This window comes from Lissotriton vulgaris, chromosome 9, assembly GCF_964263255.1.
Source record: "Lissotriton vulgaris chromosome 9, aLisVul1.2, whole genome shotgun sequence".
NCBI lineage: Eukaryota > Metazoa > Chordata > Amphibia > Caudata > Salamandridae > Lissotriton > Lissotriton vulgaris.
In genome coordinates this window covers 517361090-517387061 of record NC_141697.1, presented here as the reverse complement: position 1 = coordinate 517387061, position 25972 = coordinate 517361090, and the positions used below count along the sequence as shown (strand labels likewise).

The 25972-nt window shown below is 45.4% G+C and overlaps 1 protein-coding gene and 1 long non-coding RNA gene across 2 annotated transcripts in view; one reads left to right on the top strand and one right to left on the bottom strand.

Moving 5' to 3' along the window:
* Positions 1–8081, bottom strand: part of ARID4A (AT-rich interaction domain 4A) — a 418019-nt gene extending 409938 nt beyond the window's left edge. Inside the window, 2 exon segments of the mRNA XM_086937984.1 lie at positions 2291–2346; positions 7922–8081. Of these exon segments, the coding sequence (XP_086794110.1) occupies positions 2291–2296 (6 nt within the window). The 5' untranslated portion in view covers positions 2297–2346; positions 7922–8081.
* Positions 8082–8479: 398 nt separating this feature from the next.
* Positions 8480–25972, top strand: part of LOC147690350 (uncharacterized) — a 41060-nt gene continuing 23567 nt past the window's right edge. The window contains exon 1 of the long non-coding RNA XR_015299788.1: positions 8480–8561. This is a non-coding gene — a long non-coding RNA (uncharacterized LOC147690350). The remainder of the gene's footprint in view (positions 8562–25972) is intronic.

The following is a 25972-nucleotide window of genomic DNA, read 5'->3' as shown; positions in this document are numbered from 1 at the left end:
CAGAAACCACCTCAAAGGCAAGCCAGTGCCCTTGTTGGAAAAAGTGCATACAGGCTCCATTGTAACAGCCAGTTAGACATCCTGCACTCAGGCAGGAAAACCTCAGGCCAAGTTGTTAGATGAGCGCCAGCACTGGAACTTCATCCTGGAGGACCATTGCTCCTTGAACCCTCCATTGCATACCAGATGCCCGCGTATTTTGATAAATTAAGGCGTGGGAGGTGGGTATAGTTCAGGCCGTTTCTCCTACAATCTACAGTTTCTGAGCACCAAAAAGGTACATTTTGGCCAGGGAGATCTAGCTAGATATTGTTGGAGTGCAAGCACCAAACGCACCCCTCCTGGGCTTATTATGCTTCAAGCAGACTACTGAAAGTTCATTTTAATCCTGGACAGGACCAACTTTGGCAATTAGATAGACCTGCACATGCAATTCAAGGTCTCTCCAAAGGCCAGCTTTCCAACAATATGAAAAGAGGACTTAGATAAAGAAAGTATTCTGGTGCCATGTCAATGGTTGACGATGCTATACAAATGCTGATAACTTATGAAAGCATCCCTGCCCAACAGCTTGCTCCCATATGTTGGGGGTTGTTTGCTATGTATAAGGTTTAAAGTCAAATCTCAATATGCAATACTTGCTATTTTATCCTTTCTTCCTTTGATCATTAAGACTATGAATATTGTTGCAAGAAATGCTCCAGAAATGTGTGCAACGCCTAAAACATTGTATTAACACTCAGAACCCAAATGTAACCTAAATAATGACTACTGGCATATATTAGCGTTCAACAATAACATAACCTTGTGCAGAACATCAAAAATAACGCCACAGCATACACACTCAACACTAGTTGGGTGTCAATACGCTCACAATATTACTATAAGCCAGGATATACTACATTCCACCTCACAAATGCACAGACTAAGATAAACTGCAAACAGACATCATTGTACACTATATAGTTTTAAAAACCCGTTTCTGTGGGAAATTCTGTGGCTATTTCAATGTAAAATCTGTTGATTGCAAATGACAAGTGTGCTGCTACTTTATGCTTTAGTTATGTATTTAATAAAAGTGCCAGTTTAAAAACTTGATTTGAGAAACATTCCTGTCACAGCACTGACGACAATGCGGTTAATGAACAGAGAAGTCAGCGGTCATGTGTATCCTATGTGGCTTGATTTGAATTATAAATGGAACGAAAGTTTAGTCTATTAAATCAAACAAAAGAGTTTAATGTACAGCAGACATGCTGAACTTGTGTATTTGAAGGGGCTCGGATATGTGATAAAGAAGAAAGTGAATTCAAATACTTGCCCAGGATCACATAATTTGAAACCAGTTTATGGGTCAAGAGCATTACAATTAGGTTGAATAGATTAATTAAGTCACTAGACCTACAGATCTAGTAACATTTGTAGGATTTTTGGAGTCCTGAGATGGCCACATACGAACCAAATAAATAGGTAAGCAACTGACTGCTCCTTGACAAAACATTTGGAAAGTTATACCACAAACTACTGAAAAGTGATGCTACACTAATAGCAGACTGCATACTATACAAGTGCCAATTTACAAAATCTATAGTTTTGTTTCACCCTAACTTTTTTTTTTAATAGCTACACTTTTCTTGTGTTTGCAGCTAGAGATTTCTGTAGCATGAAAGTGTGGAATTTATCAAATGAACTTTGCTTAGTTGAACATCTGAATACATTTACATGGAAAAAACAGATACGAAAAAACACAAAAAAAAGCACCCCAAGAAATCTATTAAAACTGACAAACACAAAATTCAGCAGCAGCACAGTACAAAAACACAGTGAAAGCATTGTGCGGGCAGTTTTAACCTATACAAATAAAAGTGCATATCCAACAATAAATGTAAACACCGCCAAACTTCACACTTAGCAAATGGTATTTCACCAACAGAGATTATGTTCTTCTTAAGTAATCTGGACCCACAAGGCTAAGCAATGTAGATATTCACGACCACAGCCAAGCCACACAATTTCAATCACCCAGGGGAAAAAAGGGGGATAGACAGAACGCTAAGTTATCAACCCAAGTGATCATCAAAACATGCAGGTAATGTGTCACCAACATAAATAAGATGGGTGACAATGGCCAAAGAATGATCAAAGCTAAATGTCACTATCCGGATAGCAACTCGTGCAAACGGCTGGATTTACCTCACTGAACAGTTAACAGCTGTGTTTAAAAATAAAAACTGCCTAGACAATAAGAAAAGTTATACCATGTACTGCCTTTCATAAACAGCCAGCTTACCTTCATCTTTACAGGTTATTTGAGGGATTCCAGCGCGAAGGATATCTGGTTACCAACTGTAAAAGAAAATGATGCAACAAAGCAGATGAAAGGTCTGAAATGCACAGAATGTATGTGAGCTAAACGAGAACTGGCGTTGGGCGGCTAGTCTCTGACACATTCCCAATTCATGAAGCTAAGGTTCCGAAAAGTTCTGGGCACAATTTAAAATAGTGGAAGGGACACAGATGAAAGTTATCTTGCTTTTGGTCAAAGGTATGGGTTCACAGATTAGGATGCTCTACATATTGGTGGTAAAGAAAATAAATGTTCTGATACAATGAGCAACTTTGTAATGGAAATGATGGCTTTGCATCTTCCATCATTTCTATTCATTAATGGGGGACCCTAAAATCTTAAGGACAGAACTAGCAAATGCAATATAGTAGCTGGAAGAAGGTCCAGATGGTAATGCATGGATGTCAAGGCAAGAGCAGGCAGGGCAAAAGCACTACTAGATGTTTTCTGACTGAGCTCAGAAATGTTGTTTCAGCTATTTCTGGTTGACCAATAGTTGAACAGTACCAAAGCCATTTGATCTTGCAATAAAAATCAACCATACTCCAAATTGCAATGGCCGACCAAAAGCTTGTATTACGGATGAGTATTCTCTCCAGTCCCCAGTTCAATTTCTTAATATTACATTTTACACTTAAGTGGATGAGAAAGTCACAGGTGATTCTGCAATAGTCTACTCGCACACAAAAAATGGGCATTAGGACCTTTAGACTCCGCAAATCACTCCATCATGATGCTTAATTATTTTGTAATAAAAAAACAAAAAACAGAAAGGGCCACGAGTGAAGTTTGCAAGACTGAACGTGGTTTAGTGGACACTTTTGATTTAACATTTATATACAGAGCACCAGCACCACAAGGGTGTTTTACGTATAACACATCAAATGAAGAAAAATCTCAGATAATTAATTCAATTTGAATCATACCACATGATCTAATTATCATCAAAACCTCTCAGTGAGGCACTTTCAATGTAAATCAGATTGATGTTCTGCAAGTGGGCATTTCTTAGTGATGGAGGCGTTGAACTAGTATGCAACACATCATGATAAAAGTAGGATCTGGCCATGGGTTTATTTTTATTTTTTTACAGACAAAGAATGAACTATCCAATGTTTATAGTGTTTGGGGACACCACTTTGTTTGTGGGAGAATTAGGTAGGCCACAGGGGACGGATTTGAAAACATGAAATCAGAATTTTCTTAAATTTGGAAGTAAGTCAATAAAATAATGTGTTTATTTGAAGATGGCGTTAAATTGAAGAGAATATGCCAGAACAATTCATGAAGGACCTGAAAACCATGCTCTTCGACTGAACAGCAATTCCTCCCCCCCCCCACCCCTTTCCCAAGCGCCATGAGACCCTCACGTGTGATTAGTCACACTTTATAAGAAAACGTATTGATTGACTTATGTATTTGGACATTCATTTTTTTGTTTAAAGTGGCGCAATGTCTCAATGGTGAGATTTAGTGGTAAGGATATGAAATGGAAGCAGCAGCGGTCTCACCTATCAATTTCTATAAGTGAGCAAGGTGTCATGGTCAGCTGGGATATGGATGGGATCTTTGTTTTTGTTGCATGTGGGTGTGTGAGCAGTGTTGGCGGAGGTTGCTGAGGGACAGTAGACTATTATGCTGTGAGGTTTGGAGTTATGACTACCTCAAACAACAGTGAAACACAACTACATTTAGCTTATCAGCATTTGCAGGAAGTGGTCTGATAAGTTAACTTTGAATTTGGGAGCATGTTAGAGGATGCGCAGGCAGATACTTTTAGCAAGGAAGAGTGATCGAAATGTTACGGCTTTCAATAGCTTTGGAGGACAAAGTAGAGACCGATCTGCACAAGAAGTTGTCCTTCTGGATGATGGTAATGCCACATACTGTGTTTAATTTCTCGCTCAACAAAATCCGGTAGCCTTTGAGGCACCAGATCATTACCAATAAATGGCCTGGAAGTGCATGTTAAGCAATGGTTTAAAACAGTTTGATGTTTGTGGTCAGAGAAGAAACCAGCAATTTCTGGGTAGTGGGCGCTACCCGACTTTACTATACCAAGGCTGCAGCGTAAGGGAGGAGATTATGCCTGGTCAGAAAAGATGTTTCTTGTGGACGTGTTTATTATGAATTTATTTGATGGTATTGACAACTGTTTTTCAGGACAGAGGTAGGAGACGCAGATGAAAAGTATGTTCAGCTGTGGTATCTGCAGCATATAAAGCAGAAGCTCTGACGAGAGATACTACAGGTGGTTAATGAGTGCAGGGTTGGGCAAAGGACTGCAAAGAAGGTACCACATCCTTAGCTTGCTTGAGGGTGGTTATAGTAGGTCTTTACACTTCTGATCTATGTGAAAGGCATTAGAATTTAATCTAAGGTTGGCAGTTATGACTGGAAAAAAACTATTGCTAAATTGTGCTGGGTATCTGGTTGCTTTTGCACCAAGTTTCAAGTTTTAGTTTATTTGATTCAGTTCTCTTGCGAGAACAACAAATTTTTAGCAATAAAATTACAATTTTGGTTTTCAAATTATCTAATACAATTTTAAAAATGATTTTTAAAAGTTATACACTTTGATACACACAAATTCATTGGGTGGAGCATTGCAGAGGATAATCAAATTCTGAACAGAATTTATATTACATTTGATTTTGATCGGTGTTCTGTATCTGTTCCTGGCAGCCACAATAATCGGATTTGGACAGGCAAAGAGAACATGTTCCAGATCTTTCACCCCACCTTTGCATAAGTCACAGATTATTTCTGGGGGACTCAAATAAATGATATAAAAATGTTTCAATTATTTGTAAGTTATCAACTTTAGCAATGTGCAATGACAACCTGGTAGGGAGCATGGTGGTAACCGGCAAAGCAAAATAGTTATTTTTATTCATCTAATTGGTGCATGTGCAAATTTATGGTTGACTATGCTCTGGGTTTTCATTTCAGAAGTAGTGTTGCAGTATGGCAACCACAAATTATCTAGTCATCAGCAAGGTACTGGACTACATGCTGCCCCATTTATGCTCTGCTTACTCTATGGGGCTAATGTTTAAGCCCAACAGTTGCTGTGCAACATATATAAAACGTATGCAGAAGTTAAACTACATTTAGTTATTTTACTATGCATTAGAACAAAGGAGTTCGCAGTTCGACTGGTAATTATTGGTGCATATAGGTGTGACAAAGTGCTTTAAACTGTTGAGCCAGAAAAAGCGTAATCAAGAACAAAGTTTTTCTCCTGCAGTGAAGGCAGACGGAGGGCTGGCGGCAAAATGCAACATTTGGTGACTGCACATTTGGGACTAAGAATGCTCCTTGAAACCATGCCACTAAAAAGAATCACAACTGCAATAGGAGAGTAAAGATTCCCTCTCTCGGATTTAGGGAACGTGCGGACAGTGCAGGCGTTACTGGATAAATACACAATTCCAGGTAGCATAAAGCAGACTATTCACATAAAAAAAAAACATTTTCATAACTCCTTAAGCCAAGTTGTCTGGCATCTAGAGTGTAGCGATACCTAGCTTGGAAGCATCTTGGATTCTACGATAATCCCACTGACGAGTATCTTGCACTTTGCGCCATACTTTAGGAGATTGGGCATGTACGCCTAGACGATCCCCAACCTCCATTTGAAGCACTTCATAGCCACTCCTCACCTTCTGGACCTTTAACGTCAACTACAAGGCTGTCACCCCCACCTTGACTGTCTAGGTGCCAAAAAAAAAAAACGTTTTTTCTTGGCAAGCAGAACACTACTTGTCTTGATATTGCTGGAATAGCAACCAAGAGAAACAAAAAGGAAAGATCAATCTGTGAAACTACGATCTAGAAATCTAAAACATACCAATACAGTTAAATCCAACTATTCTGCTTCAAAAAATATTTTGCAAAACAAACAATCTCTTCACAGCTGAGTTAGCAAAATGATTAACTGTGAAGATCCTGCATAAAAGAAGAGATCAAGAAAATAATAGGGTGTTCGTTTAACCTCATGTGACACTGAAGTAAATTAAATGAAGCCTCAGACTGGTTAAAGAAAATGTTATGTGGCATTCGGGAAAGAAGGGGTGAAGTACTTGCGTGGAGGGACACCCACTGGTTTCATTCGCCCAGGAGTACGGCAATGGGCCGTAAAAGAAGGAGCAGGGATTGGGTTCACATGCGGGATAGCTTGCAGTGGCTCAATACGAGAGTTTTAAATATTATAAGGACAAATATGACAAGAGCATTTGGTCAAATGGAGGCGAAAGGGAGAGCAGCCAGTATGTGAGATATGAAGATCATTGGACAACGCCAGAGGCATTGCGGGGTCTTGAATGGTTTACAGGTGCATGCATGGGGTCGAGGGAATGGGTGTTAGTTCAAACAAAAAAAAAAACAAAAAAACACTGTATATATCAATGGAGAACTTAATTGCGAGTGGAGGATTATAGTAAAACCGTGTGAATGTAGTCATCTTTAGACGTGCCTGAGTAGGATCGTTTGCTGGTTCTAGTAAACTATTGTGAACAGGGTTACAAACTGGCATCAGTTATAAAATTAGATGCATTTCTGCGGTTGGTTGGGTGCACTCTTAAAGGGCTCAGTAGAGGGAATGACCATCACACCCATACACTATGGCAAGGTGGAAATGAAATAGCAGATGCTTGTTTAAAGTCTTACTGACAGGTGATTGAACGAAACTAGGTTAGGGACGTATAAACGACACTTCGAATGTCGCCGGGCGGTTTCCGGGCACTGTTCATAGTGTGGAAAACTGCAATCCTTTTTGACGGTAGATGATCGTAGCGGTGGCACATCGTTTAACTTCTTCCCTAAAGGTACAAATGAACTTCAACTGCAGCGATTCAACCGCGCTCTCGGTACTGTCACTTAGCAGTTGGGAAAACTTGTTCCACGACAGGATACCGGAAGGTGGACCGGTGCTTCTCTGTGGCTACTTCTCATCGCGAATAAGAAGTGACGCTTTAGAGGATCTATTCGGGGATTATAATGAGGTACTGGTTGTATCGGTTTGGGACTGGATGGCAATCTGGGCCGCAGTATAAGAGGAGCAAAGGCTTGAACGTGGCGACTAAGACTGAAGGGCTCAGTACTGTCGGAGGTCGAGGGGGGTAGCAAGAAGCTTAATGCTGTTCTCTTGCACTGTCGTCGCCACCTCCCCGAATTCCCGCAATAGGTAGTCGCTGTGTGTGATTCCCGGAAGGGTGGGCAATGCGGGACCTGAAAGGGGGCAGAAGTATGAAGGCTCAGATGAGAGATCGGGGGCCAAAGGCCCTCCAACAGTGCTCAGGAAGCAAGTACCATCTTTTCGTACCGGACCGAGATGGCCTGGGTGAACAGCATTTGGTGTGACGTTCACTGTAACCGGCCCCTATACTTGGAGATATTTATAGTGCACACATAGGCCCGGCTGTTGCCGAGAACGCTTTTCCCGCTAGTCTCCGGTGCAGTGTCCCCCTCCTACCAGCGGCCCCTCCCCCCGGTGTGTCTCTCCAGTCCCCTATGCGCGAATGTACGCACTGTCTAGCCCCTGTACTACTCCGTGTGGACAAGCCCACTTACCTGCAACACCCCCGTCTTCGCTGCTCCGCCCCCCCACCTCACGACAGCGGCGGAAAGTTCAGCGGCACTCCCCCACCTCTGAGCTGAGAGCAGCTACAGACATAACAAGCTGTTGAGCCCGAGCCGACGGCAGTCCCCCGAACCCAATTGGTCAGTTATTACGCTGAAGATTCAGCACGGAGGTTCGGATTGGCCTGGTTGTTAGGTACCCCCATTGGTCAGAATTCATGGTCAATGTTGATAGGTTAGAAGGAGGGCAGGTAATGTAAGCGTGGATTGTTATTGGTGCTATGGGAAAAACACACTGATTGGTTTCCTGAACCAGCGAGCTCAGATTTTGCCAAAATGTAACTGGCCATGGGAATCCGGATGTGGACTTGAGAATGCTTATTGGCGAAGCAAGAGGCACGGAACACCGGTTTAGTTGTCCCATTGGCCAGTTAACCAAAGTGCTGCCGGAAGTGAGGCAGGAGAAAAGAAGCGCTAGTACATGTTCCTCTACAAGGAGGAGACTGGAAACCGACTTGAGGCACTTGGTGCGCATGCGCGAGACATAAACGCTGGACGCCATTTTGTGCGGGGTCTGTTCTGTTTTACAGCACGGGAGGAGGAGGGAAAGAACGGAGCCCCTGAATTCTAGGTAAGTTGTGTCAGAAGAAGGTAGCGGAGCGGGTCATTACGATCTGGTGGACTGCGTGACTACGTTGGATCGATTTTGACGGTGACAAGGGCGTATTTATAGGTCTAAATTTATGGAGCGGTTTAAGAAGGACGATAGCGGGCTCTGACGTAATGACGTAAGAACGGTACGTGCTCAGAATTGATTGTTTTCGCCCCGCCCAACTTTGCTGTCAAAGACTGTCACGTGACTCGGCTTGTAATTGGTTAAGTTCTTTAGTGGTGATTTGTAGGCGTGTTGCGGATCTTATAAAGCTCTGTAGGTTAGAGGACTTTTTTCTTCACTCCGATGTTCATTTAGCAGATTAATGTCTTCCGAAAATTAGTCTAATTTCTTTATGGTTAATCTAAAGTGCCGTATTCCCGTGTCCTGAATGCTCTGCTGTCTAATAAATGTATCTGGTCGTCTCTAGATGGAAGTGTCACTTCATTGTGGTCATCCTATTCTGCTTGCTGAAGTTCGTGGTAGTAGTCCCTGCTAAAGCGGGTCTATTTACTTCTAATGCCTCGTCTATATAGTGATTTTATTGATTTGAGTATGCTAATTCTAGCCGACACCTCGATATTGACGTATGATATATTATACGTTCTTGTACGAGTATAGTCTTAGAAAAAGTTGTGAAGACAGACCATGCAATTATTTGTATTTACGGCTTACTTTGGAGTGGATTGAGGGCACAACAGGTCATTCTTATTAGCAGCGCCTTGCCTTTTTTTTTAATATAGTAAGTAAGTTGGGACATTTTTATTTGCATGGTTAATTAAAACCGTTGCAGTACCAAAAAAAATATTCAATAAAACATCTGTCATTTACGTGCATAAAACTTATTCCTTCATAATGCTTATGTCTTAAAACCATGCTAATAAAGCTTGCTAGTTATGAACACCTATAGCAGCATAGTAGCATCAATTTTATCTCCTTAAACTATAGGTTATACATGTCTTCAGACCTGCCTTGCACATTAGCGTATACTTTTTCTGGTTATGTTCTTGATGTCTCCATTTCTGGCATTTTGCTGCCACACAGTCTCAGAAACGTTACTGCTTTGCAGTTCAATTGTAAATCGCTAGGTGCAAAGCATGGCAACAGGGCTTGCCTCCTTGTTCGGATCCCTCATAGATTAAACAGTTGTTTTAACAATTTCTTTCGCTCTTTGGGGAGTTCTTTGCAGGAGCATAGTAAATTCAGCAGGTCTTCCTGAGCTGTTCCGCATAATCTGCACACACAGCCTGCTTTATTGCGTAGCCAAGGTAGAAGATGCTGGGTGCAGGCCAAATCTATATTTCATAGAGGCAATTTTTATATTTTTGTCATATCTCAGGTTGAAATAAGCTTGGGCACCCGGCTTCGTGTATGTATTTAAATTCACCCATCCATGGGCTCTTTGAAAGTGCGGCCTTGTCCTCCAGCCATGACAGTAGCTTCACCGGCTTCCACACTATTTTTTTAAAGGTTAGGGTGGTTGTCTATGTTTCCCAAAGTTGATTTAGCCCTAATTTGTGTAAACTGCAATGATATTTCGCAGCTGGTGAAGTAGCTTGCGTTTGTAGCTCTTTCCACAGCTGTTCGTTTAACGTTCCCCTAGGAGTTTTTAGCACTTTATCCCATGCAGTGACGAAGGCCCCTTGTCTGGCAATTGTTTGTTTCAGGACGCCAAACTCAAGTCTGATATGCACGGATAAGGTGTATTTCGGCAGCCCAAAAATGACCCTGTATGCAGTTGTTACTGTGGCATCAAATATTTCCGCATCCCTGCCTTTCTGTACCTCGCAACCGTAGGTGATTGTTGGTAAAAGTTTTGCACGAACCACCTCTGCGAGTGGCGGGATCGATGGGCCAGATAATTTAGAATTTAAGGTTTTTAGGGAAATTGCTATTATTAAACCTTTATGCCTTATGCTGTTCTTCTGTGCTAAGAAATGACTGCCAGAATCCAGCTTCACGCCAAGATATTTATATTCTGTTGTGTCTTCTATTCTGGTCTCTCCCCAAAACCAGGCTGCAGTTTGTCGCCTTTTTTCACGATTTATCATTGTTCTTGTTTTGTCCAGGTTGATTGTTAAATCATTTACTTGGGAGAAGTCCTGCATTGTATTTAGGAGATGTTGTAGCCCTACTTTTGTTTTGCTGATCAGGACTATGTAATCTGCATCAAGGAGACAGGGAAGTGCCTTGTCTCCTATAATTTCTGGGCATGTGAATTACAGCCAAAGAGGGTGGGTGCTAAAACACAGCCCTGTTTCAGGCCTTTTTCTGTGGGAATGTGTCTTGACAGGAAGGTTCCATTACCCAGCTTCACCTGTAGCCACGTGTATGTATGCAGGTTTATGATCAAGTTGAGGAGGGGCTGAGAAGCCCCCAATAATGTAGTTTGGACCAAAGTGATACGATTAACATGATCAAAAGCGGTCTTGTAGTCGATAAAGTAGAGGTATAGAGACGGCCGTGTAGCCTCAGCCTTGTCCATAAGCATAGTCATGCTTACAATGTTAGTTGTTGTCCCAACTGATTTTGTGAAGCCGGTCTGTTGTAGACGAATTGCAGATTTTTCTTTCACCCATGCCTGAAGGTCCTCCAATAACAAGCCTGCAAATAATTTTGCTTCGTTGTCTAATAGAGCCACTAAATGGTAATTTTTTAGTTCCAACTTGTCACCAGATTTATGGATTGGGGAAATGATTGAGCCACTCCATGAGCTGGGCAAGATTTTCAATGTTCTGATTTCTCTGAAGAGTGAGTCCAGTGCTTATGCCCAGAAAGTTGTCTCCTGTTTGTAAAGTACCAGTGGAATTCCGTTTGGGCCAGGAGCACCTTCTCTCCTCCCCTTTCCTATCTGCCTTTTGATGGCGTCAATTTGAATCGTTTGATGTCTATCAGTTAGTGGGTCTGGCCCTGCTGATTTCCCAGAGTCGGTGAGATTGATTTTGGCCTTGAGTGTCGTTTGGTAGGCTGGTTCATTTTCACAGGCTTGGCGTTGCTTGCTGTATTCAATGCCTTGTTGAAAGTGAGACCCGAGGTGTTTTACCCAGACTTCCTCTGTGATGTTTGTGGAAACGCTGTTGTGATTGTAGTGAATGAACTGGTTTATGGTACTCCAGAATCTGGTGCTATTGTTGTTTGACATCGGCATGTAGTTTACCCCATAGATCCTCCTCCATAACTCAGTTCGCGTCCCCTTTTAGTTTATCGAGGACTGCCTTTGTTTCCGTAATACTTGTAATTCTGTTTCATCGCTGGGCTTGTGTCGAAGGTGTCACCGTGATTTTTGAATCCTTCTTTTTTTTTTTTTTTTTTTGCAAGCTTAATTTCTTGCTTAGCGCTATAGGATATTGGTTTGGTGCCGCTGAATCTGTGGAGGTTTGGTGGTGTAGTCTTCGTCGCATATGCCTCCATTGCTGATAGGACGTTTCTACATTTCTCCACTTCACCATCTCCGACCCTCGCATCGTAATGTTGTTTTGCAATTTCAAGCATCTCGCTTCCTGCGGTTATCTTGAATTTAATTCTTCTTAGGTTGATGGTAGCAATTTAATCCTCGAGGCTCCCGGCAGCGATCGAATGTTGAAGTGAATGTTCTCGGTTCTGTTTCTTGGGGCCGATTATCACTATCGCCTTTGTTACCCAGCTGGAACGATGCTATTTGTTGAGAGGCCTAGGGACACAAAAGTATATTCCATAATTGAGCTTGTTTTTTTTTTTTGGAACTTTGTCATCACGGGAGGGTTGTCTTTCGGTGATCTACCATTTAATGCCCTCAGATTAAGCTGTTCCAAAACCTCCACGGTTGTTTGTCCTATTTTGGTATATTTACACGCATGAGGTTTTCCTTGCTGCTGGATATTCCAGATTGCGTTTTGCAAAAGCACTTCTTCGTCCAGGGAGGATCCCATTAGATTATGGTTTAAGTCCCTGGTTAAGACTAGGTCAGTTGTGGGTCCCTCACATATACATGTTTCCACAAAGTTGCACATTTCCTTAACTAGTTTGGTTTTATTTTTAGGTTGGATATACACATTGAGCAACATGTTAGAATCCCTTATATTTAATGATGGGGATGAGAAGGAAATAGTGACTGCTAGAGTTGATTGTATTGTGGAACCAAAGATGCGAGCAGAATAGGCGACTGTATTAGCGACATATGTGACTAAGCTTCCTTGCCGATGGCCGTATTTTGCTCCCCTGGTGGCAATTCCAAAGAAGTGCAGAAATCCTTGGAGATGAGGTGGGTCTGTTACCCACGTTTCTTGTAATGCCACTATGTCGAAGGCCCTGACATAGGTGTCAAAATCCAAATCCGCTAGTTTGTTGGTAAGCCCATTTACACTCCAGGAACAGAGCCGTACTGTCCCTATTGTGTTTGCTGTGTTTAGCGGGCAATCGTCTTGTCACTCTCTTGTGGTGTTTATGGTTCTCGCGAACCATCTTGTGTCTTCTTCTCGAGCTTACTGTGTGAAGGGGTCATTGCGGCTTCTTAATTCCTCAAGTTGGCGCTTCTGTCACTATTACAGTGCCCTATAGCTCCTCTCAGCACTGATGTAGTTGGTCTGCCGGCGGCCATCTCAGGGGCCCTCAGAGGTTCTGTGATTAACAGATCGGGATATCCTGGCTTGAAATACGGGGCAATGGTTATCCCCCAAGACTTTAGGATGTCACTTTCTTTGAATATTTTATGTGCTATTGTAGGAGAGGTCCATGTCGCTCTTGTTTTTTCAACTGCCTTTATGTCCCCGCAATGAATACATTTTATTGACTCAAATTCTGTTATGTTTGTCTGCCAATGTAATAGTAACCGCAGTATATTGCCTCGGTTCAGAATGTCGTGCCTTCCTTTAGAGGTGTATTCGGACGTGAACCATGTTGCGTTTGTTTCCCTCGTCCCTGCCCAGATGGAGACGTCATTATGGTTTTTTAAGGTGGGCCAGCTGGCCTCGTTTTGTGGGCATCCCAGTGCAATTTGGGGCCTCGACTTCCTTGACGTTTTGGGCCGAGACTGGTTCCGTTTTGTGTTTGAGATATCGTAGAGTTTTTGATTGTTATTTGTGGAGCTGATATGCCTAAGGGCAAGAGAGCTGGCTATTCTGTAACAACTCTACCTCCCTTTTGGCTGTGTGTTCGCTGAGAGGAATATCCGGATTCCCCTGGTTTGTGTACCTCCCAGCGGCGACATTGTCGTTTTATAATTAATACTCATGGGATGTCGAAATGTCTACAATCCTGGTTGGTCTCCGAGGTTTGGGTTCTCATCCCTTTTTCTCCATCAATTCTGGTTTTGATATGGTTTGCGGTGGGATTTCCCACCAAGTGCAGTTGGGGTGGGGGGGCAGTCTCCTGCGTCCTCAGGTGCACTACTTTCTTGCTTTCTGCTTGGTAGAGCTTGGGCGCAGCTAGACATGTTTGCAATACTATTAATTACTTCTGGAGAAGGGATGTTCTATTGCTTTGTCCCATTGAGCACTGGCGGTGTCCTGATGGGCGGTTGCTTTGTCCTTTCTTGCACTAATGGTGTCCCAAAGAGTCGTTGAAATCCAGTCCTGGTGAGGCTTTGTTTCTGGTGCTGGCCTTTACGTTTTTGTGCATGTCTTAGTTTTGCATTTAATTTCAATTCCCCTTTAGCTGCCTCTGCTTGTTCTGGCGTGTGGCTTTTCCCCTTTAGCTGCCTCTGCTTGTTCTGGCGTGTGGCCTTTTTAATATGATTTGTAACTTTTTTTTTTTTTGTCCACTGAAAAGGCTGTACCCTCTCAACTGGAAAAAACACTTAAAAACACTCCCAGGTCACTGTGATGGCGACAATGCAGGGCAATTAAAGTATGAACAGCTGCTTCTTTTTCACGCTACTGGAGATCTGTTTCCTCTTAATCTAGTCACACCTGGAGACCGTACAGTTCCTTGTGTTCTCATTGTTTAATATGGTAAAATATTGTTAACAATTTTTTTTTTTTTTTTACTACAGTGCAAGTCAAAGCCAGGTCCTTTTATGAGGTTGCCAGCTTCTGTTGGGAACCCTTTTTAGGTTTGGCTTGACCACACATCTGTCTGCAGACCTGTTGTCCTTTAACATAATATGGGCTGTGGCTTCATCCATATACATAATCCACTTCCCATTGTTTGCTTGCCTGTATTCTTCCACATTCCATTTCAGTTCACGAGAGACTATTTTACATCTAAACAATCATTACCCATTTAATTCTTAGTCATGCCCCCACTGTTAACATAAGCACTTGAGTTTTCTTTTTCTTAGCCTTTTTAGGACTTGCCCAAGACAGCACACATATGCTGTTGCTTGCAATAGATATTGTTTACAACAAGGGACTTGGAACCTGCCCATTACTTACCATTTGTTGACTTCATTGTCTCTCTTATTTGCTGACTCCTAATTGAACAGTGCATGCTGGCTTCACTTACTCTTCTTTCATCTGGAGCATAGACCAATTACTGACTGCTTCATCTTGATTACTGTCCTTCTTCTGCTCGTGCTATGATTGAGGTACTACTTTTTTCCCCCTCTGTTGTCCTAGTCTGTTCTGCTTCTTTTCCTCCTACCTCCACCCTTGTCTGTATTGCTTCCCGCTCCGCCCTCCTGTTTTTTTGTGTTGCTTCTTCTCCTCGCCCTCCCGTTTTCCGTGTTGCTTCTATCCTCCACTCTCCTGTTATTTCTTCTCTCTGCCCTCCTGTTGTCTGTTACTTATTCACTCCCACCCTCCCCTTATCTGTCTTGCCCCTACCTGCCAGAAGGACAAAAAAGCACTATAACGCAGTTAGCGATGAACTCGTGGTTTTACTTTTTTACCGTCACGTTGCCTTCCACTCTCCCTTACCGTTCTCTACCACCCTCCCTCCCATTGTTCGCGTTGCCCACCTCAATAAGAAAAAACATTGCAATTAAATTGCCACCGCTGGCTGCCCCATGACACGTTTTTTCTAACTTTTAGCCATGCTGCTCAGTGGCCTCGCTGCTCCGCAACATGGCTATAAGACCTTGGTAGGCAAATCCAACAGCTTTCCCATAGGCAAGTCCTATTGGCTTTGCCAATGTCAGTTTTTATTTATATTACTTCTTTTCTACAGAAGTATGACCCTACTTTTATTTCCCATAGAAAACAAAACAGGATGTTAATGAAGGCAACAGAGTTTACAGCATGGTCCTGCTTTTGTTTTTAAGTGTCATGAAGATCCAAAGCGACTCCTCACTACTTCTGGGTTTAATATGCTGGCACATGCACAGATTTGCACCATGTTTGAATGCATTCGGACATAAAAGCCTGTTGTCCTTGCCCAACTCCATTCTACGCCATTGTACTCTATGCCACTCTGCAATATTGCACTCTACGCCACAGTACTTTACTGTATAACTCTAAACTCTGGGGCCCTGCACTCTACTCCAGTCCCCTGTATGCCACTCTAATCTGCACCACTCTGAAGCAATCTACTTTACCTCACTCCGCCACTTCACTCTACGCCTCTCTACTCTTAACCACTGCACACCACTTCAGTGCACTCTACACAACTACACTGTACTGTATGCCACTGCTCTCTTCGCCACTCTACTCCATTCTACACCACTGTTTTCTGAACCTCCTCTCTGTGCCACTGCATTCTACATCACTATACTGTACTCTGCACCACTCTGCTACTCTACTCAGTGCCACTGCACTCTATGCCACTTAACTCTGGTCTGCGCCACCGCCCTCTGTATCACTAAACTTTTACGCCACTCCACGCACACTAAGCCACGATACTGTGTGCCACTGCACTCTACTGTGCACTACTCTAATCTATGGCGCTGCATTGTATACCTCTGCATTCTACTGTGCTGCATTGTATGCCGCTGCATTCTACAGTACTGCATTCTACAGTGCTGCATTCTATGCCGCTACATTGTATGCTGCAGTACTCCACGACGCTGCATTGTATGCCACAGCACTCTACACCAATCAGACCCCCCAGGATATTGCAGCATGGATTTGCAAATTTAGCGGCACAAATATGGAAATTTAGCGGCACAAATATGGAAATTTAGAGGCATTTTTGCAGCACTGTATTTTACTCCTAAGCATTCATTTTCAGCCTTAAATCAATAGAAATGTTTTAGCAGAGTATTCCACTTTAAAATAGGTATGTTTAAAGTTCTACCGCTCTACGGAAGCACAGATCCAATCCTAACCTCGTTTAAGGGGTGTCCTATTTCTCCCCGTGATGTTCTAGCACCCTTGTACGCTGGGGGTACCGCTGCCTCCTGGATCCTGGACTCTTCCTCAGGTGCCCTAGGGCTCAGGGTCTTAATGGGTGGAGGTGCATTGCCACGGCTAATGTAAGAATGTTAAATATTGCTCAACGCCATGGTGGACATACTGAGTCCAATAGATTGGAAAACATGTAATGTTTTGTTCACTGTTAGTAAATATTGTAATATGCTACATATCCTGCACAACTTCATTACGTTGCAGAAATGCAATTTAATACAGTACTTTCAGGCTTACTGTGCATATTGACTTCAAAAGTTGACAGAGGTTTTGCGTCCATTATATGCAAGGGCACTGGAATTATTCGCAAGTTAGGCACAAATTAAGCAAGTGCACTGTCTAAATTATTCATCAACACAAGCTAAATATGTGGCGTAACGTGTGACATTGTGACAGTAGTTTTGTAATTTTTACTTAACTCTCTGGGAAAAGGTGTCATCTTAATACTATCAGTTTGACACCTAAATACTGCAATAAGCGACTAAAAAGGCCTAGAGAGACTGTATCTGAACCGCAGGATGTGCCTCCCACGCCCAGCAGTAGTAAGCCTCTCCTGGTGAGCTTTCCCTTTTCTAGCCACATCCACCTGCCAGACCTTCTCCCTGCTTCGTCTCCTCCGTCACCCTGGGCACTACCTTCACTTCCTCCTCTGCCATCACCTCCGCTCCCCACCTGTCTACACTCACTACCCCCTCCTGTAGAAGCAGTTTCTCTCTTTTACAGACCCTTTTATTGCATCTCTCCTCTTCACTTGCCTCCCTGTCTACTGGTCCCCCTATCACACAAGGCCCTCACAGCTCCCCCCTCTCTCTCCAGCTCTCCTCTCCAGCACCTCCCTTCCCAGCTCCCCCTCCTTGCACTCTGCTAGTATCAGCCTTATTTGCCCTAGTTGAAGGATCAGAGACAGCCTGTAGTGGCAAGGAAGCTACTGGGGGCACACTCCCCATTGGTCCCATGGCCTGGTTCTCACTCACTCTTTTATGCTGTTTAATTGTAGATTTAAGTGAGAAAAAGCCGTCGAGGGTAGATTGCTCTAGTTTATCTATTCTAGCCCCCAAACCCTTAACCTGGGTCAACAGGGGCATCAAGAGACTATTTACCCTCTCCATAATGCTGTCAATAGTCTTGGGGTCAATAAATGTGGGGACATTAACAGCACTACTACTAGGGGACGGACAGATATTATAACCCGTGGGTGTTTCCACAGAACCCCCCTCCACCCCAGCCTTATCCTCTGGGACCGGCCCCTTTGCGTCCTTCCCGCCCTGCCCAAAAGACTTTCTCGGTCGCTTGTAAAGCGCGGCCTGTCTCACCAGCCTACCCTTACTAGATCTGGCTGCCTTTTTATTTTTGGCCCTTTTACTCTGCCCACTCGAGTCATACATAGATGGTGCCCCAGCTAGGTTTACTGTGTTGGGAACAGGTGGAGTTGGCAATAATATTTGAGTTGTACCTTTTATTTGGGAGTCCAGGTGAATGTGATGTACTTGTGCCACCCTCTTCCACATTGCCACTAGGAAGAAGCGCAGCCAAATGTTCCAACCTATCTATATTTTTCCCTATTTCTACCATCTGGGGGGGATCTACAGGGCCGTCCGGGACATCATGGGGAGCAGATTGGACCCGCTCACAGGCCGGTGACAAGGCCTGGGCGAAGCCCCCAGTGAGGAGCGTCTAGAAGGGAGATAGACCTCGGAGAGACGGCGTTCGGACATGGCGATCTCCTTTTCAATGACCGCCGCCACTCTGGTTATGAAACGGTCCATAGTTCCAATCACTGGGCTCCCAACAGCAGCTCCCTTTTCGCCCTCACTCCTGAGTAATTTACCAGAACGGGTTGACATGGTAAGAGGTACACCTTAGGGAATCGCACGCGACCCACCTGGGCCCAGGGCTGGATGGAAGAGACGTGGCCCAGCCCAGCCTCTGTCTGCCCCTGACTGCCACAGACTGCCCGCCCTTTGCTCGGGCTTCGCTCGGCGTCCCGCTCGCGTCCCGCTGAGCGTTGTGCAGATCGTAAACTAGGGGCGTTGCAAGCGGGGGGCGTGTCTGGCAGTGGGCGCGCCCGTGCGCACCTGTGGAACGCAGGGACTCCTGGACTTCCGAGTCCCTGCTGCAAGCGCCGTTCGTGTTTTTCGGCTCCTCCCGGTATCAAGCGCCTGAGCAGCAGCGCCCCTCACTGAGAACCGCGAAGCGGCACCCGCGGAGCGGGTGCGGCGACCAGCGGCGGCAAAAGTGGGACCCAAGGGCAAGATGTTCGCTGAGACCTCCACCGAAAAAGCTCCCAGGTCAGTCACAAGGTTGCTGGTGTGTATTGCTGTTTGTGTTGGAGGTGGGGGGGAATTAATCAAGCCCAGCGCCAGCTGAACAGAGTGCAGCATTCAGCTGCCACTGGCAATTAAACACAAGAGATGCATCACCTGGCGAGAGAAAGGAGGGACGCCGAGGGAGATTGAAGGAAGGGAGACAGAGAAAGGGATCAGAGGGATGGGAGAGAGCGGGAGAAAGAGGGGGGCAAGCAGCAAGAGGGGTGGAGGAGCTGAGATGGCAAGAGAACGTGGGATGTGGGAACAGGGGAGGGGTGGAGGAGCAGGGCCAGAAGGGGCGACCAGGGAGCCCGCAGAGGAGAGAGGGGGAACAAACCGAGAGAGGGACAAGAAAGAGAGAGAAATAGGAGGCAAGAAGAAAGACCGAGAGGGAACATATATATAAGGCAAGAAGAGGTAGAGAGGACAGAGATGGAGAGAGGGGAGGCAAGCCCTTATTCTGAGTGTGACCCTCGACCACTCCGCAGGACGACAAACTCCTACCCCCCATCCCCCTCTGCGTGTGCCGTTACAACTGGTTATGGCATCAGGGGCGTTCAAGAATGCCCGTATATCGCTACAAGAACACAGGCCCACATGGTAGCATTGTTGCTGCCACAGCAGGTACCCAAGTACATCTCGCTGTCTCGACTGGAACACATACCAACATGATGGTAGAACTGTCGGATGCACACTTTTGCACCAGTCTAACATAGTCCTATTTTTGCGCCTCATTTCAAGTTACACAGTGGAATCTTAGTTTTTGTTTGACCCTCAGACACTTTTTCTGTCATTTGACGGGAACAAAAACCACACCAAAGGCAGAACTGCTAATCACACCGCAGGTAACTAATGCAAAGCACATCCTGCTGCCACGACCGGATCACAAAATCACACAAAGTGATAAAACTGCTGATCACACACAGACACTTAAGCGCGTCTTCACATCGTGGTGCTAACACAAAACTGCACGCAAAGGCTGATCTCACTGCAGGCACCTAAGCAAGTCCTGCTAACCCGACGGAACACACAACCACACAATGCTAAAACAACAATACCTGATAACACGACGGGAGCATAAATCCAAACACAACGGGAGCATAAATCCACACAAAACAATAAAACTTTTGATCTCCAGGTAGACACCTGGGACAGAAACCACACACAACTGTAGAGCTGCTGATCTCACTGGCAACGCCTACGCACTCCCCGACAGGAACTCAAAACCACATGGAATGCCAAACCCGCTGATCTCACTGCAGGCACCTAAGCTCGGTTTGCGAACATGAAGAGTAAACAAATACAATGATGGGATTTGTCCAGGATCACACTGCCATTCAAATATAAACAGTATCTACTTTTTTAATTCCATCACTCCCCCCACTTCGTTGCCGGTCTTTCGCAGGCATGCATATTAAAACGAACGCAGCCCAAAACCTATAGTCCTACTGGCCATTAACAGCGGGGCGTTCGTGGAGGGAAGGTCGTGTCCCGTGCCGGGTTGATGCCATGTCAATACTGCCAGCTCTGACCTTATTCCCGCTACTCGCCACATTTCCTATGACCCTCTCACTTCATGCTATCTAAACCCCTAAAACGAGTGTCCTGGTACCACTTCTGTCATTTTACCCTACTCAGCGCTTTATCGTGTCAATGAGTGCTATACTAATAGCTAAGTATCGGTGGCAGGGGCATGTTAAGGAGGAAGGTAAGTAGCGATGTCGCCCCTCCCACAGCAGCCAGAGTTGGTTTCCTTTTTATGTTACCATAAATAAATATTAACATATTTTTTACTAAGTGTATGCTACATTACCTTCAATTTTATTTCATGTTTGCTATAATATTCCCTGGTGAGATGTAATGCTTCAGGCATATACGGTTCCCCTTCAGTCTGCCTCTAAACGGCCGGTTCTAAAATTGTGCTATGTGCGTGTACATAAGACTGGATTAAGTATAGTGCTTCCTAGTAAACCGGCCCCCTCACGGCGCTGACGCGGTATTCACGGCATCACTCTGGTCAGTTTCTCACTGCAGGTCTCTCGCCGCCAGACAGGTAGGGTATAGTGGTGGGGGAGAGTAAATGGAAAGGAGGAAGGGGGCAGGAGCGAGAACAGAGAGGGGGGGGGGGAGAGACACTCACAGAGCTTGTGCGCCAGAGGCAGCGTTTCAAAGAGGTGGAAGAAAACGCGATGGCGGTGCCAAGAAATGAAAGAGACTGGGTAGAAGGATGGAAAGAAAGACATACCCTTCTGAGAGGTCCTGTCCTGTCCTACCCATGACCCCGTGCCTGCTTCAGGGCTGTACTGAAGACCTTTTTTTATCTGCTTGTTAAAATAAACAAGCAGATAAAAGTCTTCATGAAAGCCGCAAACCAGGCTATAATGGTGTCCGGAAGGGCTGTCCGAAAAAATGGACAGGGTGCCACCCAAAAACACTCCTTTCCATTGGGAAGCCAGCGTTTACAATAAACGCTGACGCTACCCACTGGAAAAGAGGGGCGGGGCTTAGAGTCCCTTTACAAATCTTGTATTTACAAGATCTCTCGCAGAGGCGGAGCACGGCTCTGCCCTGCCACGACCACGAGACCTAAAACCCTTCTTTTCTAGTTACTGCTCGGCTTTAGCTTCCTTTTCCACTGCATGCGCTGTATAAATAAATACAAGCATTAGAAATGCAATAGGTCTCGCAGCATTAGAGTTAGTGCTTTTGGAATTGTTTATGGGTTTTTTTGTAAATCTTTAGCATGAGGTTGAGGGTGAGTGAGGGTGAGGGGTTGAGGGTGAGGGTGAGTGAGGGTGAGTGAGGGGTTGAGGGTGAGTGAGGGGTTGAGGGTGAGTGAGGGGTTGAGGGTGAGTGAGGGTGAGTGAGGGGTTGAGGGTGAGTGAGGGTGAGGGGTTGAGGGTGGGTGAGGGGTTGAGGGTGGGTGAGGGTGAGGGGTTGAGGGTGAGTGAGGGTGAGTGAGGGGTTGAGGGTGAGGGTGAGTGAGGGTGAGTGAGGGTGAGTGAGGGTGAGGGTGAGTGAGGGTGAGTGAGGGTGAGTGAGGGTGAGTGAGGGGTTGAGGGTGAGTGAGGGTGAGTGAGGGGTTGAGGGTGAGTGAGGGGTTGAGGGTGAGTGAGGGTGAGTGAGGGGTTGAGGGTGAGTGAGGGTGAGGGGTTGAGGGTGGGTGAGGGTTGAGGGTGAGTGAGGATGAGTTGAGGGTGAGTGAGGGTGAGTGAGGGTGAGTGAGGGTGAGTGAGGGTGAGTGAGGGTGAGTGAGGGTGAGTGAGGGTGAGTGAGGGTGAGTGAGGGTGAGTGAGGGTGAGTGAGTGAGAGTGAGGGTGAGTGAGAGTGAGGGTGAGTGAGAGTGAGAGTGAGGGTGAGTGAGGGTGAGGAGTTGAGGGTGAGTGAGTGAGGGTGAGGGGTTGAGGGTGAGTGAGGGTGAGGGGTTGAGGGTGAGGGGGTGAGAGGGTGAGGGGTTGAGGGGGTGAGGGTGAGGGGTTGAGGGTGAGTGAGGGTGAGTGAGAGTGAGTGAGGGTGAGTGAGAGTGAGGGTGAGTGAGAGTGAGGGTGAGTGAGGGTGAGGAGTTGAGGGTGAGTGAGTGAGGGTGAGGGGTTGAGGGTGAGTGAGGGTGAGGGGTTGAGGGTGAGGGGGTGAGAGGGTGAGGGGGTGAGGGTGAGGGGTTGAGGGTGAGTGAGGGTGAGGGTGGTGGCCCGATGGGAGAGAGCAGGCAGGATGGGAGAGAGTGTGGGAGAGAGGTGCGAAGGCCTTTCTAAGGCGATGAGGTCTTAGCACTGAGGGACATGGTGCTCCAAAGAACAGTCAGTAACACGTAGGGGCAGATTCCTAACATGAAGCGGAGATACAACGATTACAATCAATTTTCAATCAATCAACGATTACAGCTGTGAGTTAATGCATAGAAATTGCAATGCACAAGTGAAATGTTAGCAAGGCTTAAGAGCAGACTCCTCACAATAAGGGGAGACAGCCGTCACAATGGGGCACATGACGTGACATTTAAGGGCAGAGCCCCGACACTAAGGGAAGACAGTCAGCACTCGAAGGCAGGTGGTGTGACACTTATGGGCAGGTCCCTAACATTAAGAGGACACAGCTAGTGCCTAGAGGCAGAAGACATAAAACGCAGGAGCAGATCCCTGACATTAAGAAGGGACGATAGTTGTTGAAAGAATGCAGCTGTGAGTCAATGCATGTAAAATGCAATGCACATTTCAACAAAATAGCAACACTTGAGAACAGATCCGTAATATTAGGGGGAGGCAACCAGCACTAGAGGGTCGAGGACGTAACTCCCAGGGGCAGATCCCTAAAATCAAGGGGAGGGAGACGACAGTGACGGAGGGAAGAGAGGGGAGGGGGGAGGAGAAATGCGACACGGCGGGAAGGGGAGGGGGCGGAGCGGATAAACAAAGACGGACGGGAGGCAACCAGCACTAGAGGGCCGAGGACGTAACTCCCAGGGGCAGATCCCTAAGATCAAGGGGAGGGAGACGACAGTGACGGAGGGAAGAGAGGGGAGGGGGGGAGGAGAAACAGATACCTTCGCTTAGGAGAGACAGATCCCTCAACGCTTAAGGATAATAGCCTGCACTACGGATCAGAAGCCGCACCCTTTGTTAATACTCACAATAAGGATGACAAAACTGCTGGGTGAGAGGTATAATGGTTTTGCCAATGCTTTATTTTTTTAACCTACCTCCGGTGGAAAAGAAGAAAAAAAATGTCAAATATTGTTAAGAAATCCAAAAAATTGAAAACGAACTCTATTTTCTATTCAATTGCAGTACAATGTGCCTGGATAAGTGGCAATGCCATCTTTATGTTGCTGCCGCTCTTCAGCCCAGCATACTTCAAGGCAGCGTACAAACACCTTTGAAATGTAAAAGCATTCCTCAGTCGGCAGCCAAGTCAAGGAGAGTGCACTCAATTTGTGAACGCCACAAACACAATCATAAATAGACCCTTTTCCGTTCATATTTGGAAGCCAAGCCATTTGCTTTAAGTGCACATTAACCTGCCAACATGAAAAAAATATTTAAAAGAAAAAACGTGCAAGTCTTCAGTTTTCCTTTAAAAATGGACAAAGCCAAGCTAACTTATTCCAAACTGCAGGTTGTAATACTCAATGAACACCACATCGCAACTGAATAATTAAAGTGAGAAAAACAACAGTAAATCATAAACATTATCATCAACACAGAAAGTTCCCAAATGTCTCCTTATATCTAATAACAAGCCTTTCACCGTAACACGGCGGGGAGGGGGCGGAGAGGGGAGAGGTGCGACACGGCAGGCAGGCAGGCAGGGGAGGAGAGTTGGAGGAGGAGGGGGGGGAGGAGAGTAGGGGAGGCACGCGGCCAGCTGTAATGAGGAGCAGTTGTGCGCTTTGAGCCTGCATGTTAAAACTCCTCGTTAACAGACACCACAAATGTCGAGCAAACAGCGTGTTTTGCAACCTCCGGATCAGCTTTTCTTACATCGGTGAGCTTGTCGTGCAGGCAGGGGCAGGAGCTTCCAGAAGGGGTAACATCTGGTAACAGTAGAAGACATATCGGGGTGGGGGGTGCTACCAACATGCTAGGACCTAAGCCAAGAAGCCTTCAGAACCTGAGATAGAGGTAGCATTGGAAGATGGATCCCAGTCATGCCAATGGTCCTAGCAGCTAAGTGATGAGCACAACCAGCATGTGCAGGAGGAATGGTCGGAGTGAGAATCACTGGCGTTGGAGGACTGGAGGGAGGTGAAGGCAGTCAGATCCTGTGGAGGAGGAGCAAAGGTATGGGCTGTATCTGTGGTCATGAAGCCATTGCCTCTATGCTGTTGGACTCAGGCTAAAGCGTCCTATCAGCTTTGCTTGTTCTACGGCATTAGCGGGGCACAGTTGCGCAATGGAACTTGCATTGTTCCATCATATCATTTTACAAGTTGCGTAACCATTTGTAATACAGCACCCCCTCTGATTAATAGAACAATTGAGCCGGTAATTATTGCAAACAGCTGCTGCAGCGGGGTCATTAGCCGGGAGAGGCGGGCTATTGTCTGTCTCCCGACACATGCACTCCTGCAGTCGGGCGCACTCCCGGGCTGCTCCAAGTTTAAAGCCTGCAGTCTTCCAATGTTATTTGAAAGCTGTCAAACCATGTTAAAAAAGACTGCATCGTCGAAGGCCCTAGTGGCTAGGATTCAACATGTAGCCTTGTCTTCCTCATTATAAAATGCATGTTTATAAAGTTCCACGGAGCATCCAATTCCCAATTCACTTATATCAGCAAGACTTAACTTGCTCATGAATCTAAATTCTTTTGCAACTTTAATCTACATGTTTAATTAATCATAAAATGAGGCGGTAAGTAATTTCAGCAATGTGTGCCTTGTTATCAGATGCATTTAATCACTCTTCTGTGAGCTCATTTGGAAACACCTGAAGATGTCGAGAGCAGTTCGAATTGGAACTTGTATGCCCCCACTGCATGATCACATGTGGCCCCATCGTAAAATGGACTTGGAAATTCCAATACAAGTGTGTAGTGCTGAGGATACTAACACGAATATAAATGCATTTTTCTTATTCTCCAACACAGACTTTCTTGGATCGATGTTCTGTCAACTTCTTTTTATATAATGCAGATTTTTGTTGAACTTCTGTTGTACAGCTCAACACTTTAAAAAACAAGCCTTTCACCGTAACACGGCGGGCAGGGGAGGGGGCGGGCAGGGGAGGGGGCGGAGAGGGGAGAGGTGCGACACGGCAGGAAGACGGAGGGAAGAGAGGGGAGGGGGGAGGAGAAATGCGAGACGGCGGGAAGGGGGCAGACACGGCGGGAA